This window comes from Tachysurus vachellii, chromosome 1, assembly GCF_030014155.1.
Source record: "Tachysurus vachellii isolate PV-2020 chromosome 1, HZAU_Pvac_v1, whole genome shotgun sequence".
NCBI classification, from domain to species: Eukaryota; Metazoa; Chordata; class Actinopteri; order Siluriformes; family Bagridae; genus Tachysurus; species Tachysurus vachellii.
The window spans coordinates 13,450,045-13,469,985 of NC_083460.1; the positions used below are offsets into that span (position 1 = coordinate 13,450,045).

The following is a 19,941-nucleotide window of genomic DNA, read 5'->3' on the forward strand; positions in this document are numbered from 1 at the left end:
GAAGCATTTGAATCCAATTACCTTCTACAGAATGCTGCTGTAATCCAATTATAATTCTTTCAGTTCTCAGGAATTATAATAAGTTATTTTTGTAGGTCTGACAACAGTGATTTATGTTGAATTGCATGCCCTTTGACCTGAGGATGAAAAATGCTGTGTGAGGTGAATAAGTGTTAGAAATATGAAACAAAATAGGACAATGGGATAACTAGAACTGGACTGCACTGTATTAAAGTGATCAACAAGTTCTACATTTCATCTTTTAAAACAGGAAGTCACGTGATGTGCTATAGCATTTTTGAAGTGACTAATTGATACAGGCCTTGATGCCCAATGACGCCTGAGATAGGCACAGGCTCCCCGTGACCCGAGGTAGTTCGGATAAGCGGTAGAAAATGAATGAATGAATGAATAATTGATACGGCAATCTAGCACAATAGTGTTGTACTGTAGATACACCAAACTCCCACTAACCCAAAAAACAAATTAAATACAGAACAGTTAAGAGTTGCAAAGCTATTTCATATTTTTGACCCTGCCCTCTTCCAACTGGCTGAACATTTATACTCAATCGTGAGAGGATTGGAACAGGGGACAGTGTGCCACAGATTCACTGCAAAAACCACACGAACAAGTCGTGTTTTCTGCTAATAAGCTGCTATTGTAGAGGAAGACATGCTCCTGGATGTGGGGCCTATATGTTTTAAAGTTTGACAAATATTAAAAGACCAATACAAGACGAATCTTTAAAAAGTTTAATCAATTCCCCTGAAGCAACAAAATGTTTGTTTCTAGAAGCTCTGAAACTCTGAGTTTTGGTTTTAAACCAGTATGGAAACCGATAACCTTTTTGTTGTGAGATGATTCACTGAAATAATAAACCTCTTGCTGGGAAAAAACAAACCTACAAAGAGAATTTGATTTATTTATCCGCAATCATGGACTTTATTAAGCAATATAAAATATACACCAGGGAAAATAGTTTCCTTTGTTGGTCCTTTTGTTTTAGTATTTTCTCTTTTTTTTCTTCAAAAAACCCCAAAACAAGTCAAAATAATCCGACGAAAAATTTGGACCAGAAAAAAAACAAAGTAAAAACGGAACAGCCTTCTGTGCAGGATCATCTGAACACCGACAAGAAAATAATGAAAGACACAATATCAGAGTTTTTAAAACACACGCCAAGCCACATTAGAGCGTGTGCAGGCCGCTTCTCTCCTGGAAAAGTGTTGCAAGTGAGTGAACATCAGGCCATGAGGCACCCAGGTCCATTGTGTCTGGTTCATATGGAGGCTCAGGAAGGTCCAGAGAGCTGATGGAGCCGGAGGGAGAGCCCTGGCCTTCGTACGCATAAGTCTGCAGCGAGTCATATGGCGGCCCGCTCATGTCCTGATCTGCCTCCACTACCTTCAGATGGAGCACTTCCTGGATGTCCTGAACAGGCAGCAATAGGGATGGACTCAGCGTCTCCACCCCTACAGCGCTGAGTTGCTCGCACTGCGCCTCCTCCTTCCTCCTTTTACGTTTTTTGTGAGGCTCCGCCGCAGCCTCGGGATTCCTCAGAGCCGCCATATCAAAGGCCTCAGTGTCCTCCTCACCTCCACCTTCATCGTCATATGTCACCACGTTCTCCCTAATGTCCTCCTCTGAAATGATCAGTGTCTCTTTTTTGCTCTTTTTGCTCCGCAGGGTGACAAACAACACCACAATGGCTGAGAAAAATAAAACAACAAAGCCTGTTATTCTCTTGGCAGCAAGGTGCTAACATTACAACCAAAACAAGATGGCAGGTGTGAAACCAGTGCAACAATGAAACACTGAAAATATTAACGATAAATCTCTTACTGCTAACAAGAATACCAGACACTAATCACAAATTATGCTACATAGCTTCAAAAACAGTAACATATACAAACACTACTGAAGCTACAGTAGCAACAGTAGAATGTGGCTTGTTAATGGCAGTGTGATATGGAGAATGCTAACACTGCTAAAAATGAAACTATGATTATGTGAGTGAATGCTAGTTAGTATATACTGATTTGATGTGAAATTAGCATTGAGTAATCGAAAATTAAGCCCAGTAACTACAATCATGTACACAGAACAGTAATATAAAAATATCAATTTGTTAAGTGAAATCATTCTAATCAGTATATACTTTTTATTACCTGTAAAAATATATGCTTTCTGCTCATACTATAAGAAATATTTGCTAACTAATACAAAAGTCATACAGGAATTAATAAGTAAAAATATCTTAGCTAATGATCTGTATTATATGAGTTCATGCTAATCAGCAGCTAGCAGTTTACTGTAACATGCTTAACATTTATTAACCAAACATCAGTATAAGCTTAGCTTTTTGTTGTTGGCTGTAGTATCAGTGCATGCTAATCCTGTGTGTTACCCAGCAGGATGAGAACGCAGAGCAGGATGGCGATAAGAGCCCCAGTGCTAAGGCCAGCAGAGGAGAAGAAGGCCTGAGGTCGGCAGGTCGGTGATCTGAGGCCGCGTTGACAAGGACACACACGCAGCGTGAGCGTGGTGGTGCTGCTAAGTGCCGGCTCACCCCCATCCCACACCACAACATCCAAATGATGGAGCTCCTGATCGGCCCGACTGAAGCCCCAGCGCCGGGCTACGATACTCGCGCTGCTGTCTGTCAGAGACACAGCAGATATTACAGCATGAACACAAACACCGAATGTTGTAAAGTGATACAAAAACAGATAAGAATAGGAAACACGCTGTCACTCACTAAATTAACTTTCCTACACTTGATTAGCTTTCACTCTCCAAGTTACTAAGACTCAAAATAACAATTCGAGCAGGAATACAGTTTTGAATGTAAATATCAACACATTTGTGATTGGTTGAGTTCTTGTGGTTGGTTGAGGTAAATCTTATCTAATATTAACCCAAGACAAACCCCATCCACTTTATTTAAAAAAGACAGTAGTATTGGTGAAGAGCATGCAAACAGTGGAACCTCACTGACTGTCTGGTAAAGGAATAAAAAGACATTTTGTTGTTCATCTGTGGTTTCTCTCTCAATCTTTCATCCTTCTTTGTCTGTCTTTTACTTGTGCTCTCTCTCCCATTCTAATTTCTCCTCTCTCTTTGTCTTAAGCCCCACAGTGTATGTGTGATCACGATCATCTCCTCTGCAATGTTGATTCTGATCTCTAAGGAGCAGATCCACAGCAGGTGATGAAGGGAGGGTTGTAGTGAGGGAGGGCACATCTCCACTTCAGGGTGCCGTCTGTCTCCTTCTGCATGCCAACTACAGTGTGCAAACAAACACAGCTGGAGAGCTCTACCTCCTCCTCCACCACCAACACCTCTTCTTTATCATGCATAACTTTTCTCATTACAGAACAGTCATGTGACATGGTACCAAACACAATTCTCATAAATGTCATAAAAGTGAGGACGATTCACATACAGCAACACCCTGAGGTGTAATATTAAGGTTTGGAAAACAAACACAGAACAGAGACAATAAACAGAAGCACACCTCCTTCACTATGACTGACAGGCACACAGGCCACGCCTCCTTCACCAAGACTAACAGGCACAGAGGCCACACCTACTTTAATAAGACTGGCAGGCACATAGGCCACACCATATTCAGTAAGACTTACTGACAAGCACAGAGACCACGCCTCCTTCAAAAAAGTCTGTCAGACACACACGTCACTCCTCCTTAACTAAGACTGACAAACACACTGGCCACAGTTATAGGCTTGTAGAATTACAGACTGGGTACATCACTAAGTGTGGCCTCTGTTTTTTTTTGTCAGTGTCAGTGAATAAGGGTTCCTCATTTCAATTCAAAGTTAAGCCAGTTTGAACAGCCACCATTTTCTACAAATCAGAAGAGTGATTAATTCATCCGGAGGGAACTGCAATCTAATTAGTTTCACTGCTGCTCATGCCTGGCACTGGCAAGTGTGTGGTCACATGACACTGTTCAAGTTAAGCCTATGAAGCCCTTTGTATGAGAAGAAAAAATGTCTCCAAAATTACAAGCCCAGGTACTATCTGAGATGTTACGATTGCCAAATTCATCTATGTCACAATCCAGTTTATTATCCAGATGCATAAGCCACACCCCTTAAATAGAATTTAATGATAGATAAGCCATACCTCCTCAACAATGATTCGCAGATGCATAGGCCACTCTTTCACTCGGATTGACACAGAAGCCATGCCTCCTTCCCTGACATACAGGACCACCTGTGATATTTTTTCCACGTGGACATTATATAGTTGCAGCTGTAGAAACAAAAATGCCGCAACAAACGGGAGTAAAGCTCTAAAATCTCCAACAGCAGCACTCTGAGCTCTCGGAGTCTCATAGCGTCTGTTTCTTATCTCCCTGATTGCTTCGTTAAACCCTCACAGCCCTCTTCAGGCCTCCTTTGCTGATATTCCCTCGTTCCCTCTTTTTCTCAAACCTCTAACAGAGCAGTCTACATTCTGCACATGAATCATTTTAGCCTGACCATCTCCAAAAAAACACAGCAACATCATAAGAGAGCTGGTTTCCAGGGCAACACCACTAGCCTCTTGATATGAGAACAACGTGGATTGATGAGGGAACGAGCAAAGATCTATGTGACAACACACAATGTTAAATATGTTTGTCTTGAGGCATTCCTGCTTTACTCAGAGCAAACATGTGGGATTCGACACTCACTAGGTGAATTTCATTGGTGAGGTGAGAGATGAAGGCTTTTCTGGATCTGATTTGACAAGGTGAGAGATTCCCCATTCTTCATTCTTCACTAATATACGTCTATGTGTGTTTTGATTTTTCAGTTGCAGCTATTTCATATTAAGTACTAACTTTCTATAAGGAAGGGAGGTATGTTAGCGCAGTGTGTATTGCTTCTGCTTAACCCTTCATAGGTCCTGGGTTAGAACAAGGAAAATCAGCAGAGTTCTTCACATTTTCTACATGTGTCCATGTGGGTTTCCTACAGGTTCTCTGGTGTCTTCCTATCTAACAAAACATTGAAAAAATTCCCATATTAGGTCTCAGCTAACCTAAATTAAGGGCAAGGTGTGAATGTGATGGCAGGGTGCTTGGGATAAACTTATGTCTCATACTGAGGAACTTTTTCAGAATCGGATGCAAACAGTAGGTTTCACCCCGTGATCTTTCCCAGGGAAAGGTTTTTGGTAGCTCTTAATGGATCTATCTGAAAACAGTTATGGTAATTAATGGAGAACTTCACATTATCAAACATTTACAGCATTTTGAGACATCCTTATCCAGAGCAACTTACATTTTATACAACTGAGGGTTAAGGGCCTTGAACAGGGGCCCAGCAGTGGTAGCTATACCTGGGATTCAAACTCACAACCTTCAAGTTAGTAGGCCAACTCCTTAACCACTAGGCTACCACAACTGCAAACAAACTGCAAAAGGTACCAATGGCTCTCAAAATATGTTCTTTCTCTAACCAGAATATCAAGTTTGAATCCTGGTAATTCTACAGCCATCTATGGCTTAGAACAAATGGAGCATCGTGGCTCTCTGCCCTGTAAATCAATGCAACACTAGGAAATGGAAGATCTATAAACTCATGTATGTAGAAGAGAAATGTAATGGGAAGAAAAATGTGAATGTACTTTCTATTGACATTCCAGCTGACTGACCACAGCTCTTGGTAGTGAACTCTAATTTCTGATTTACGTACCTTCATTATCCTTGAGGGTGAAGTTTGGATTGGCTGGAACGTTAGCTGATAGTGCGAAGGAAAAGCGTCCATTGGCAAAGTTGTCCCTGTCCGTAGCCCTGATGGTCTGGATGACCTGCAGAGACAGAAAGAGCAGCACCAAACAATTGAAATAAACCACAAACACACTTTCATGTAATTGCAAAGAGTAAAGGCATGCCCTGTCTCTTTCTTCTCTGTCTAGTCCAGCAATCTCTTCATGCTCACTCAGCTTCCTTCAGCTTCATTCTGCTCAGATTAAAGCTCGCTTGGCACAGCATGGCACCCAGATCGCAGGAAGCAGATGCATGCCATGATGTTTTGTCAGCTTGTTAACCTAATTGCCTTCCTGATGCAGGTCATGCCTGAGACGGACCAATTATTGCAGTTCACCTGTGGGCGTGGGGAAGGTTTTGACTGCCACAAGCTGGAAGGATGAGACATGTTCACACCGACTCAATCACACACTGACTTTCGCTTCCTGCTTCTAATAAGGGCTCCAGGTTGTGACGGCGTCTTCTCTCGCTCGTTACTCACTGCTGTCACCGCTTCAAGAGACACAGTGCTCTGGTTTTGTTTCTCTTGTCATGTAGTACGTCGCGCTTGGCACAAAAAGACAGAAATGTACTGGAAAAGAAATTCTGACAGGTTTTACATTTGGAGGTGAACCTTTGCGATGGTGTACATTGTAGATATTATACACAGAGGAAACAATAGCCACTTGATTTGTAGCATATCAACATGATAAAAATTCAGAATTCAGGTCAGAGGAGGCGTTTTCAGTTTTGTTAGCTATTTCATTTGTTTTAGTTTGTGTTACAATCTGAAGTTGGACCAATAAAAACTGCCTTATTCAAAAATCGTCTTCTAAAAGTATTCTAGGCAATATACATTTCTCAATTAAATACTTTGCTCTAAAACCATAAATAAGGTTAATACCATAACTGTTTTGATAGTGTTTTTAAAAACAATCATGAATGTTAGATCACAGCACTGTTGAATTCTGGACTCTGATTGGTCAGATGAGGTTGACTGTAGCGCAGTTTCACATCACAGGTTTATGTTAATATTAATGTGCTTGTTATAACAAGTTATCATTTCTATAGCAATAGCTCATTCCCAGGGATGTGTACAGTGTTCTCTTCACTGTATAAACAGATATAAAGGATGTGTATGTTGACTTGTAAGTTTTCTGCATGAAGATGTTTTAACTCAGATTCATGTCAAATCACCTCACTGTTGATTGTTTTCCTATAACAGCACAAATCTGAGAGTCTATTATTAGTCAACCACTGAATATAATCACAAATGTGTAATCATCTGAGGTTTGTCTGTATAAAGAGCAGCTTAATAATAATGTCTCCTACACCAGAGCTCAGTTCCTCCTCCCTGTTTTGCGATCATCGTTCAATAGGAAAAAAGATCTGACAGTCTGATAGTCAGAAGCATGGCAGCGATGCAGATCTGAGCAGCTCTGCTCAGCTGCACACAGTCCTGAATAGCAAAGTGTGATGATTAGCATTTCCTGGGCCTTGGTGTGGACCGTATCGGCTCCTGAACACCGGATACACTGAATTATTTATGGGTTCAATAGGCTTTGGAAGTCTGCAGAGCCACAGATAAATCCAAGCCTGATGGTGTCAGACATATGAAGGGACATTGCATGTGTGTGTATGTGTGTGTGTGTATGTGTGTGTTTGTGTGTTTTTATAAGTTCACACCGAGAAGCAGAATTAAAGACAGATGAGGGATAGAGTGTTTTTTGAGTGGTAAAAGGTTTAGAGGAAGAGGAGCGAGCAGAAGAAAAAGGGAGTGATGAGAAATATGAGAGCGTGACGGGGGTGAATCGAGCGAGAAAAGGTTTCCAGACACTCCGAGAATAGATGAGGGATGAAAGTGTGACAAGGAGAAAGAGTGTTGGAGAGTCAAGTGAAAAAAATGAAGAAAGAGATTTCAGGAATAGATAAACCAACCTGGCCTGCTTTGGTACTCTCACACACGATGATGTCACTGTCGCTCTGGATGTACGGTGTGTTGTCGTTCACGTCCAGAACTTGGACTGTGACAGGGACAGAGCTCACCAGCTTGGGATTGTCTGAAACATACCACACACAAACACACATACACACACACACACGCACACAAACACACAAATCTTACTTTTCAGCTCAGCATGCTAAATTGTCAGATCTTTTTTTTTTGCAATATTTTAGCTAAAAAAGAAGTTTGCTCTATATTACAATAGCAGCTAGCTCAGGATAGCTGGCTAACATTCAGCAGAAAGAAAACTACTAACATCTAAAAATATAATTTAAAAGTCTCTCACAAATCCTCTCAAGGTAGCTCATGATACTGGCTAGCGTACATTAGCACTTAGCTCAAAGATAGCTAGCTGGCACATATTTTCAATTAGGCCATGCTAGCAAGCTGACTAATGCTAGCATTTACCTTTTTAGCCAACTAAATCTAGTAGTACCATATAAATCTCTCAAAGAAATCCTGTCAGACTAGCAGTTAGCATTCTTCAGCCTACTCATATTGGCAAGCTAGTTGCTTTTAGCATTTAGCTGTTTTATAGCTAACAATTAGCAAACAAATATACAAAATCAAATGATAAAAAAACACTTGTTTCTAACTTGTCTTTTTTTGGCAGAAAAATGCATTTCCTACTTTAAGGCTTATTTTTTATTAAAAAGAAACAAAATCTGCCAACCGGTGGCTTAGTGGTTAGCACATTCGCCTCACACCTCCAGGGTTGGGGGTTCGATTCCCGCCTCCGCCTTGTGTGTGTGGAGTTTGCATGTTCTCCCCGTGCCTTGGGGGTTTCCTCCGGGTACTCCGGTTTCCTCCCCCGGTCCAAAGACATGCATGGTAGGTTGATTGGCATCTCTGGAAAATTGTGTGAGTGAATGAGAGTGTGTGTGTGCCCTGCAATGGGCTGGCACTCCGTCCAGGGTGTATCCTGCCTTGATGCCCGATGACGCCTGAGATAGGCACAGGCTCCCCGTGACCCGAGGTAGTTCGGATAAGCGGTAGAAAATGAATGAATGAATGAAAATCTGCCAACAGAATAAGCTGAAAAACAGGCTGATTGTTCTGCTGTTTGATTTGGAATAATCTCATAATGAGAAATGTGTGATAAATTTAACCATATATAAATATTTTCTCTATTTTTCTGACATTTTTTGCAGCATAATAATGACATTAGCTCACCTTCACACATAAACTAATCCCGTCTGAATAGGGCTCAATTCCAAACACTCATCACTTCTAAAAATTGCTCAGCTCTCTGTCAGGATGATTATTGTCAAAACCTGACAGGTCCTTGTGCAACGGGAATTGACTGCAGATTTATTTAGTGCAGATGAGGATGATGATGATAATGATGATGATGATTCGCCTCATTTAGGTGTTTAAATGAAGGGATTTCAGACAGAGATCACAATTTATCAGTTCCACTCCAGTTCATGCAAGCAGTCTGTCTGTCTTTTCCTGCAGGACCTATTTAAAAATCTCCAGAGCTTTCTTCGCAAAAAATCAGCCGAGTGCAAACAAACAGAGCCAAGAGGAGAAGTGGAGACTCATAGCGGCTGTGCAAATGTAAATTACATGAATATTTCAGTATGGCTGTTTATATTCACATTTTTAGCCGTAAATGGTCTCTGCATCACACGTCTATCTGCACAAGGGATAACTGATGGTACGAAAATGCTGCAGAATGCTGAAAAGCAGCGAAAAATACCAAAAAACACTATATATATATTATTGGCCTTTTGAATCAGACAATGACTCATAGTGGTGATTGATCAGGTGATGCACCACTCAAAGAAAAGGAGTTTAGATAGAAGAAAACTGTTTAGATAAAAGGGGGTGAAAGAAAAAATGAAAAGAAATCAATCAACCCATCCACTTTCATGATGGCATCACATTACCTATGGCAACAACATCCATCCCACAATGCAACACTCCCCCAGTGAGTAATTTGCTTCGGTCAATAACAGTTACAGCTTCCCTGCAGCTCCCTGCACAGTGAGACAAATGTGCCTGAACAAAACGGTGATAATATTCACCGACAAGTTTAATAATTTAGCTTTTGCTAAGTCCCACCCACTTGTATACCGATGCTGCATTCGAGAGACTTTTGAGAAGTTGGGGATGTGAGTGATGAGTTTTTTAACATTAAAGGGAAAAAGTACAGCATGTTTGCTACAGATATTGTGCCTAGTAACAAGTAACTGCCTTTAGTTTCTTTTTACCATCTAGACATGCTTAAAGTGGATTATTGCAATTACAGTATCTAGTGATCTATCTGACTAATGTTGGTAATTACCTCATTATAACTAGCTGATAACAACAGCAGTTAGCTCACTTTATCTGACTAGCACTAGCTGGTAATAAAATAAAAAATAAAATATTCTCTCATTATGGTGAGTCGGCAAATGTAAATGGTTAGCTCAAGTTACCTAACTGGTTAATGTTGGCAATTATCTTATTTTAATTAGCAGGATAACACCATGATTTACAATTATGAACATTTATAAATGTTATTTTAAAAATCTGGTTTCTAATTCTACCAGATAAATAGCTACCAAACATTAGCACACATTAGCTAGTGTCAGGACTCGTTGGCCATGTGCTTGTGTTTATGTTCCGTGTCACGTGTCTGCCCCGCCTTTGTTTACTCCTCCCTGTCTCTGCATACCTGTTCCATATTGTTAATTGTTATTTCTTTTTAACCATGCCATGTTGCCGATGGCAGCGCAGAATCATCGTCAGTGTACCCTCGTCCTTTGTCCTGTGTAGTTTTCATCTTTGTTCCTGTTTCATGTATTAAATATTTGTGTATTTAATGTATTAAATAATTAAGTTATTAAACCCATTTTAACATATTAAATCCGGCGTATGGGTCTGTCTTCCTCCTCCCGGTTGTGACAGAATGATTCTGCGCAAACTCGGACCCGAAGGAGGACGTCGCCATCCCGGTTTTGTTCTTTTTTTTTTTCTGGTGTCCTACGCACCTGTTCCGGTGGGGGACGTCACTTCACCTCCTGGTTTTCCGTGGAGGATGTCGCCTCACTTCTGTTCCACGGGGGGTGTTGCAGGCCGGAGGATCTTTCCTGCCCTCCCTCCCTTCCATTCATGTCTTCAAGACGTGGTCTGGCCACGGCATGTTGGGGGTTGTGCTCGGCCCTTCTGCTCGGCGGTGGACGTCGCTTGGACCTTCTGCTCACTGGTTTACGTCGCTTGGCCCTTTTGCTCAGCTGTGGATGTCACTTGGCCCTTCTGATCAGCTGTGGATGTAGCTCGGCCCTTCTGCTCGGCTGTGGACATCGCTCGGCCTTCTCTGGCTGTGCTGCCGTGTACCTTGCTCCCCCCGTCAGCCTCGCCGTGTGCCTTGCTCCCCCCCATTGGCCTCATCGAGATTGTCATTAAGACAGGATTGGTGCTTCGGGAGCCGGGGCCTCGGGGGGGTACTGTCAAGACTTTTGGCCATGTGCCTTTGTTTACTCCTCCCCGTCTCTGCACACCTGTTCCCTATTGTTAATTGTTATGTCTATTTAACCGTGCCGCATTGCCAATGGCAGCGCAGAATCATCGTCATTGTCCTGTGTAGTTTTCACCTTTGTTCCTGTTTCATGTATTTAAGTTATTAAACCTATTTATTTGAAGCTATCCTGCATATGGGTCAGTCTTCCTCCTCCTGGTTGTGACAGCTAGATAGTTAACACAAACGGTGGCTTAGTGGTTAGCACGTTCGCCTCACACCTCCAGGGTCGGGGTTCGATTCCCGCCTCCGCCTTGTGTGTGTGGAGTTTGCATGTTCTCCCCGTGCCTCGGGGGTTTCCTCCGGGTACTCCGGTTTCCTCCCCCGGTCCAAAGACATGCATGGTAGGTTGATTGGCATCTCTGGAAAATTGTCCGTAGTGTGTGAGTGCATGAGTGAATGAGAGTGTGTGTGTGCCCTGCGATGGGTTGGCACTCCGTCCAGGGTGTATCCTGCCTTGATGCCCGATGACGCCTGAGATAGGCACAGGCTCCCCGTGACCCGAGGTAGTTCGGATAAGCGGTAGAAAATGAATGAATGAATTATATAATATGTATGGTGAATATAATGAACAAAGATTCTCTTAGAAATTCTGCCATCATATAAGCTCATGTTAGTCACCTGGAGCTTATGTTAGTTAAAGATTATTAAAAAAATATTTATAAAAATCTTGCTAACTGTTAACTAAGCAGTTTTCCCAAGGCTAACAGAAAATCACATGCCAAAACTGTGAGCATGTATACATGCTAGTAACTCATAGAGTATGCTCACACTTCATTCAGAGACAAACCCATATTCCTATACTTGGTAGCATGACTACACAAAGTAGCTCTCGTTTCACTCAGACATGGCCATGTTTCCAAATAGGGCACACCCAATAAATTCTTTTACTCCAATCAGACACACCCATATTCTAATTTATGGTCTTAAAGTTGCACCTTAGTGGCTTTGTCGAGATTGTGGACCAACAGTGTTGTTACTTACCAACCTCTGCAGCACTGACAGTGATGTTGTGCCATGCCACAGCCTCTCGGTCCAGACTCGCCGTGGTTTTAATGAGTCCACTATTCTCATTTATGCTGAAAAGCGTCTCGCCGTCTGCACTCTCGTCAATGGAGTACCTGCGGATCAGAACTACGCGTCATACAAAGATGTGTGGCTAATGCATCTGTGCTTTTCTGAGTAAACATAATGATATCTCATTAAGCATTAGAAAAGTCGCTGAGATTGCATAATATTTAAATATTTAAATGAGCAGTGCTGAATAAGCAAGCAGAGCTAATGCACTGAATCGGTCTCAACGCTCGGGAGTCAATTCCCAAGTGAACATCCAGCAGTTCCTGTTCCAGAGCTCTGATGCAAGTAGACGCATGTTCAAAACTACCAGGTTTTCTAAGCACTTGCATTTTTTTTAACAGAAAAACTGCAAGCCAGAGCATATAGCAAGTTGCAAAAAAATTATTCGGGCCATGGAAAAATAAAAAGTAAGGTATGAAAAAGTAATCAACAATGAGGGCGGTAAGAGTAACTCCGCTTCATCACACCACCCCATTGCTGGAGCAGTTGCACTGAGACAAATAGAACCAGAACGCATTACTTATTGTACTGTCAACAAGGTAAACATTACGAAGCTAATCTCTCATCCTTTCTTATATTCCTGATAAAGTATTTTCTTCCTTCTCTTTGTGTTTACTCGAAATTCAGGTAAAGCTCATCCCCTGTGCTATACTTTAAAGAGTCTGACCATTTATGCATGACAGCAGAGCCAAATTCAGCTCGCAAGGGGCCTCGTTAATTAGCTAGCAACTTGGACACATGGGGAAAATGCTAAACAGAGCAAAGAGTTGCATGCTTGATATGCGCTGCGCTAAAAGTCTGACAAAACACAGAGGAAGTGACAACATCACAACATTGACATCACAGTGTCACCTGCCATCATCTAAATCATATAAACAGAATCCCATGGGCATCACACATCACAGCAGAATTGGTTAATATGATCTCTTAGGACATTACCTTATTTTTCCCCTGGTGTTGTCAGGGTCCTGAGCCGTCACAACGCCGACATCTGTGCCGGCCGGCATGTTCTCGTATATATCCATGATGTAATAATCCATAGGGAAGATCGGAGCTTCGTCCACGTCCCCGACAATGATCTTCAGCGTAGTGGTGTCCTTAAATGGGCCAAGGTGTGAGAAACGAGGGTCCATGTGTGTATTCGCTCCCTCTATGCTTAAAGTATAAGCCTTTTTGGTCTCGTAATCTAGATGCTGTATGGAGGGAAATACATTTGATTCCTGGAGTCACTTAGTTCATTACTTTCCTATAACAATACATCCTGCACATTGTTTTATTCCTTTTCAACATACAACCTTACCTCCGGTTATTACAAAGCATTGTCACTGGAGACTCCTTCCATAAAGGCTCACCATATTACCGGTATATTACAGATATTATAATGTGTTAGAATCTCATTTTAGTTTGATAACTTTATTAAACTAGTTAGCATAGTTAGCTCATTTAAATAAACGTGTGATTTAAAGCTTTACTACTTTTAGAGCTGCTGTTCGAAAAACCTCATCAATCAGTACCTTCTAACCAAAACTCAAGAGTACATTTTATTTTTTAGTTTGTATTGAATTAATGAATTTGCTTCAATATTGATTATGATCTTTACACCTTTCTCAGAGAGATGACTCCCTCTCTCTTTTCACTGTCAGCAGAGATGGAAAACATGGCCGCCCCATCCTCATTGGTGATCTTGTACTCCATCTCTGCGTTGATTCCAAGGTCTTCATCGTTGGCTTTGATTTTCCCCACAGCTTTCCCAACCTGAGCAGACTCTGGGACGTACAGCTGGTAGTTTTCTGGAGCAGATAACAGATGTTTGATGAAACAGAACCTTGTACTTGTTTAAAATGCTGATGCTAATTGGACTGCATTACATTAACCTTTGTACATGACCAGCACAGAGTATCTTAAAAAGAGCAAAGATTCACACACTTTGAGGAAACCTGGGTGGATTGTCGTTGATGTCTGTGAGCGTGATGTTGATGGTGGTGGACCCTGAAAGACCCCCCACCGAACCGGCCATGTCTTTGGCTTGGATGATGATGGAGTACATTTCTCTGGTTTCCCTGTCCATGTTGGCCTGTGCTGTCCTAATGACACCTACAACAAAGAGAGAGACACTGTTTGATTACAGGACAGTCAGCACAACGTTTTTTGGGGGGATTATCACTTAAATTCACTTAAACTGTGACAGGTCAAAATGTGGTAACCTTCTAAATCTGTTGATGGGGAAAATACATTTATACAAACTATACGTGATTGGAAATGCTTAATTTCTTGGCAACATACAACTAAAAGACCTTTTAAAGAAATGGTAGTGTGTTTTTACCACGGGTAAACCATCTTCGGTCATCAGGATTGTTCAAATATTCCGTGGGAGAAGTAGGGATTAGTCAAAATTTAACACAAATTTTTGTTCAACCTACTTGTAGGAGTAGTCAGGACTGGTCAAACAATCTCTGGGAATAATAAGGTTTTGTTAAAATTTCCTTGGGAGTTGTTGAGATTAATCAACATTTCTGCAGGGGTAGATGGGATTGAATAAACCTCCTGTGGGATTAGTCAGGATTTGACAAATTTCTTGTGGGAGAAGTTATGCTTGATCAAACATTCAGTAGGAGTAGTTTGTATAGGCCTAACCATCTGTGGGAGTAATAGGGAAAATTCCTAACTCAAATTGATGTTGTGCTTTAATAGAAAACTTGCTAATAATCAGTGCAGTTTTAAGACTTGGGGTCTCATCCTGCACATTGTTTTATTCCTTCTGAACATACAACCTTACCTCCGGTTATTACAAAGCATTGTCACTGGAGACTCCTTCCATAAAGGCTCACCATATTAACGCTTACACACTTTTCCCATAGATATTATAATGTGTTAGAATATCATTTTAGTTTGATAACTTTATTAAACTAGTAGCATAGTTAGCTCATTTAAATAAACGTGTGATTTAAAGCTTTACTGCTTTTAGAGCTGCTGTTCAAAAAACAAGAAAACCTGCTACTAATCAGTGCAGTTTTAAGACTTGGGGTCTCTACAGTTTTAAAATACTGCAGTAAAACAAACAAAAAACACCACACCATCACACAGTATCACTAGAGTGTTCCTTTCTATTAGCAGGGAACAAAAGATTAATTGGACTGTGACATTTATGTCAGAGCTTCACTTCCTAATTAAGTAACAGCACAAGAGCTGAAACCTGGCAAAAAGTTTGTGACCCCTCAGTGAATTCAAGTCTCTTAAAGACACATACAGTATACACACACTGTGTCATGCCCAATTACTGACTCACACACAGGCCAACAGGTTCTCTAGGCTTCATAAACCCCAGTGCAGAGAATAACAGGTCGCTTTATTGCAGTGCATCTGTAGAAACCCTAAGGAATCAAAACTCCTTTAGACCATTGTGCAAATATGGCTGGAAATTAGAAGCAAACCTCAGTCTGACACTTTTTTATGAGCAGTAAAATCTGTCTTTTTTATGACAGAGTGTGAACTAATTATTAGCGCCTGTGCTATCTACCTCAGGATTTCAGGTTGCTCATTAGAAGCTGACATTGAGATAAATGCCAATGTGCAGCCTTTGATATGTAGATACAGTGTGACCTACGGAAATGCATAATTAGATCTATTTTATGCCGCAGCATGTTAATGTAGCGTGTTTCTCAAAGTATGTGAAAAAAAAATGTTAATGCAAGCTTTAGTATAAGTATGTGTCCTATGCGACTTTCTATAGCACTGAAAAAGTTCACTAAAGTCCTTGAGGCCTATGAGTCCAGAGAGAGTCGCAAAGTCATTTTATAAGTCGTTCTGGCTAAATGTTCATGACTCCACTATCAATAGTTTTATAGCAGAGTCATGAACAGAGGCCATTTTTAACAAAGAGGGATATGGATGCTTCCCTTGGGTTCAACATAAAACACAAGGATCGTCATCTGATTCAGTAGAGAGTGATAAACTGTGAAATATGATCCATACTTCTAATAAAAAATGAAAAATCATAATGTTAATGCTTCACTCTGATGAGTACTTAAAATATGCTATTAGTATTTTAGCTAGAGCAGCTAATAATGACTGAACTTCACTTGAAAATAAACAACACAAGTACAGAATTTTTTTAACCTGTATGAATTGAGATTTATTGAATCTACAGAGAGCATTAAATGCATAGAAGAGCTTTTCACATGTGAAATATTTCCCCTGCCTGATTATAAACTCAGCTAACTGCAATCCCGGTTGTGTAGTTAGAGGTTTCACACCGTTCATATTTTACCTGAGGTAAACACTGAATCCTTGCTCTCCATAATCTGACGTTTTACATTGTACATGCCTAAACCCTTATTCTTGTTTACATATTTGTGCATCAACAAAATAAATCCAGCACATGGCCACTTTAAATAACAGCTTGCCTCACGCTTTCCCATCAGTAAGGAAAACATTTCAGCTCTGTGATTCTGCAGCCATTTTTGTTCACTGATATCTGACCTCTGCTAATTTTTCAGTATGATGTATTTCCTCCTTGCAAAGCAGGCTCTTCCATGATGTTCCGTGTTTTCTTGCATGAATCCATCTACCGGGCAGTTTCTGTTCAGTGTTTTGTTAAGGGGTTTTCATGTGATATGAGGTTTCACATGATGTTGAGTTAACAATCAGGTGTCTGGTGCTAAGCAGCTAACCACCTAACTAGCATAACCCGAACCTGTTTCCAGTGTTGTAATGTAACGGAGTACAAATACTTCGTTACTGTACTTAAGTAGTAATTTCACGTATCTGTACTTTACTTCGCTATTTAAATTTATATCAACTTTCACTTTTACTCCACTACATTTCCTAGATAAAATGTATACTTTTACTCCGTTATATTTCCACTAAGCATCTTCGTTACTCGTTACTACAAAATAAAATCAGAAGAAATGTGTGCAACTGCAATAAGGGAGGTTTGGCGAATCACTGCTCCTAGATTGCATTACGCTCCGCATGCTCTTCGGAGAAGCACAGGCACGCGCAGCGTGCAAGCGCAGTCAGAGCTGGAGGCATTTATCTATAACAATCGGCAGAAAGCCGCAAATACGGCAACCAAAAGCAGTGAAATTTCACTATTCTTATTACCAGAGTTTATAGCACAAATAAAATATTAATGCAAACAATCCATTCAATACTAAATAAAAATAACATTTATTGATTTGGTCTTTGTCTTGTGAATATTTTTTTTATTAATGACTGCATTCATTAGACACACTGTTTGTAGAGAATGCACACATATGAACTGATTTGATTCGAGACTGGCATCATTACATCATGCATAAAATTTTGGTGTCCACTTTTGCCATTTAATAATACCAAAAGTTTTGGCTTACTGTGTAGTCATATAATATATAATATAAAACTCTTCTTGTTTTAAATTTCCACTGAGGGCTAAAACCCTAAAGATGAAATCCTAGAACCGCCCCTGCTCTTATGCCTACAGAAAATCACTGAAATTTTATTTTTACTTTTACTTCAAATATTTAAAAACATTAAATATCAGAAAATTACTTTTGATACTTAAGTACAGTATATATCCGATACTTTAAGACTTTTACTTGAGTAATATTCTAAAAGGTAACTTTCACTTCTACCAAAGTCTTTTTTCTAGTATGATACTTGTACTTTTACTCAAGTATTGCTTTCTAGTACTTTATACAACACCGCCTGTTTCACACTGTGCACATTTGTTAGCAAGATATGGACACTGTAAAAGATTCAGAGCAGAGTTTCATAACCCCAGTAAAGGGCTGTGATTCATAATACCACTTCTGTATTACAGGTAAGAAATGTTCCCCCACCTGTGGTTAAAAGCAATGAGAACCTAAAGAGCAGTATGGAATTCACTAAATTAATTCATTAAGTTTACATTACTGTATTTATGGTGTTCTAAAAAACTGGGATGATTTTTTTTTTCTTGAAAAAAATCAACTCAAGCTAAACATGAGAAAGGTTATATGTGCTATTGATAAATAGTGGCTCTTTATTTAAAAGGTAACTTCCTATTGATTTAAAAGAGCACTGTTTTTTAGCTCCCTGTACTCTTTCAGGACACATAAGAAACTGCTTCATTTGTTTAACGCTAGTTCTGAATGGATTCCATACAAATCACCTCATTTTTATTTATTCAGCATAGTTACAGTAAGTCAATATCTGTCAGCTTGAAAGACTGAGCGGTAAAATTAAACAGAGTACAGAGGATTTGAACCTTTTCTACAATCACAACTTAAAATAATTAATAAAAATGAGCAAGTATATATATATATATATATATATATATATATATATATATATATATATATATATATATATATATATATATATATGTTAAGGCGTTATTATTGTGTAATGCATTAATTAATTAACACCAACAATTAACACATTAACACAGTTTTTTTTATTAATTACTATTATTATTTTGAAAGTACAGTACACATACAGACAAACCATGGGCCACAGGAGGTGTGGGATGTTGATCAGTACTGACTTGGGAAAGGCATCATAACCTGTTGCAACCAATGAGAGGATTTGGTGTGGGGCAAAGACTACTGCAGCACTCACAGAAATTGAAATAAAAAGAACTAGACAGAAAAATAGAGAAAGGTACCAAACTCTTAAGTGGACATTTTCATTTTAAAAACCAAAGTTATTTGTAACCACTGCAAATCACCGGAGTAATGACTAAGTTGAGATTTACAAGAAATGTTTTAATTGCTACTATGTAAAGGGATTACTGCTGTAAAAAAAGCACCTTATTTGTTTTTAATTGTTTGCAAAACAAATGTTATTACACTATTGTTTACAATTTAACAATATTATTTGTAAAAGCTATAAGCAATTATTTGTAGTAAAAACTGTCAAAAAATAATTCCCTTGTTGCTTAGTGTATGATCAAATGGAGCACTGTACATTTGCTAACAACAAATCAACAGCAAGAACAGCTGCTAGCATAACTCAGAGCCACATTAGCTGAACTTGAAACTTGTTAGGAAGAAAATAGAAAACAAGTGGAAACTGTGAGAAATCTGAAGCCGAGAGCACGTAAAAGAAACACAGTGTAAAGTTCCATCACACAGAAAACATTTGCTTCAAAGTCCACAAAAGCATTGAAGCTAAAAGTGATTAGCATGGAAAGGCAGCCTGAACTCCTGGGTGTTTCACTGATCGATAGCTGCAGGACATTTCTGGCTCCTGTTTAAACTCCTGAAGATCATTACAGCGGGGTGTAACACACAAACTCCATTTTTGTAATATCATCTTTTGGCTAAGTAGCAAGTAGCCTGATAAAAGATGAGTGCAGAAATCAAATTGGGACAAATAGCTTCTTTGGACAAAGCTATAAAGCATGTTCAATTTAGCCAGTGCCTGCCTCCTGTATCGCTTTAATATATTACACTGCCCGAGCTTCATGGCCAAGGTTAGCCAGCTTTCCTTTTTCATTATTTTACAGTTGACTGTATAACCTTGAACGCTATGAAACCTGGTTTTCTGAAGGCCTCGTGTTTAAAATGCAGCCATAACATCAATTGAAGTAGTGAGTCATAAATTCTGATGAGGCGTTGCAGAGAGGAA

At 39.9% G+C, this 19,941-nt stretch overlaps 1 protein-coding gene across 3 annotated transcripts in view; it reads right to left on the reverse strand.

Annotated features, from left to right (window-relative positions):
• Positions 1 to 917: 917 nt before the first annotated feature.
• LOC132847982 (cadherin-18-like) overlaps positions 918 to 19,941 on the reverse strand; it is a 101,819-nt gene continuing 82,795 nt past the window's right edge. For all 3 annotated transcript variants that reach the window (XM_060873488.1, XM_060873496.1, XM_060873499.1), the window contains exons 5-12: positions 14,278 to 14,445; positions 13,954 to 14,141; positions 13,291 to 13,544; positions 12,259 to 12,395; positions 7,703 to 7,824; positions 5,712 to 5,826; positions 2,411 to 2,662; positions 918 to 1,712 (exon numbers count right to left, since the gene is read on the reverse strand). In XM_060873488.1, the coding sequence (XP_060729471.1) occupies positions 1,192 to 1,712; positions 2,411 to 2,662; positions 5,712 to 5,826; positions 7,703 to 7,824; positions 12,259 to 12,395; positions 13,291 to 13,544; positions 13,954 to 14,141; positions 14,278 to 14,445 (1,757 nt within the window). In that variant the 3' untranslated portion in view covers positions 918 to 1,191. The remainder of the gene's footprint in view (positions 1,713 to 2,410; positions 2,663 to 5,711; positions 5,827 to 7,702; positions 7,825 to 12,258; positions 12,396 to 13,290; positions 13,545 to 13,953; positions 14,142 to 14,277; positions 14,446 to 19,941) is intronic.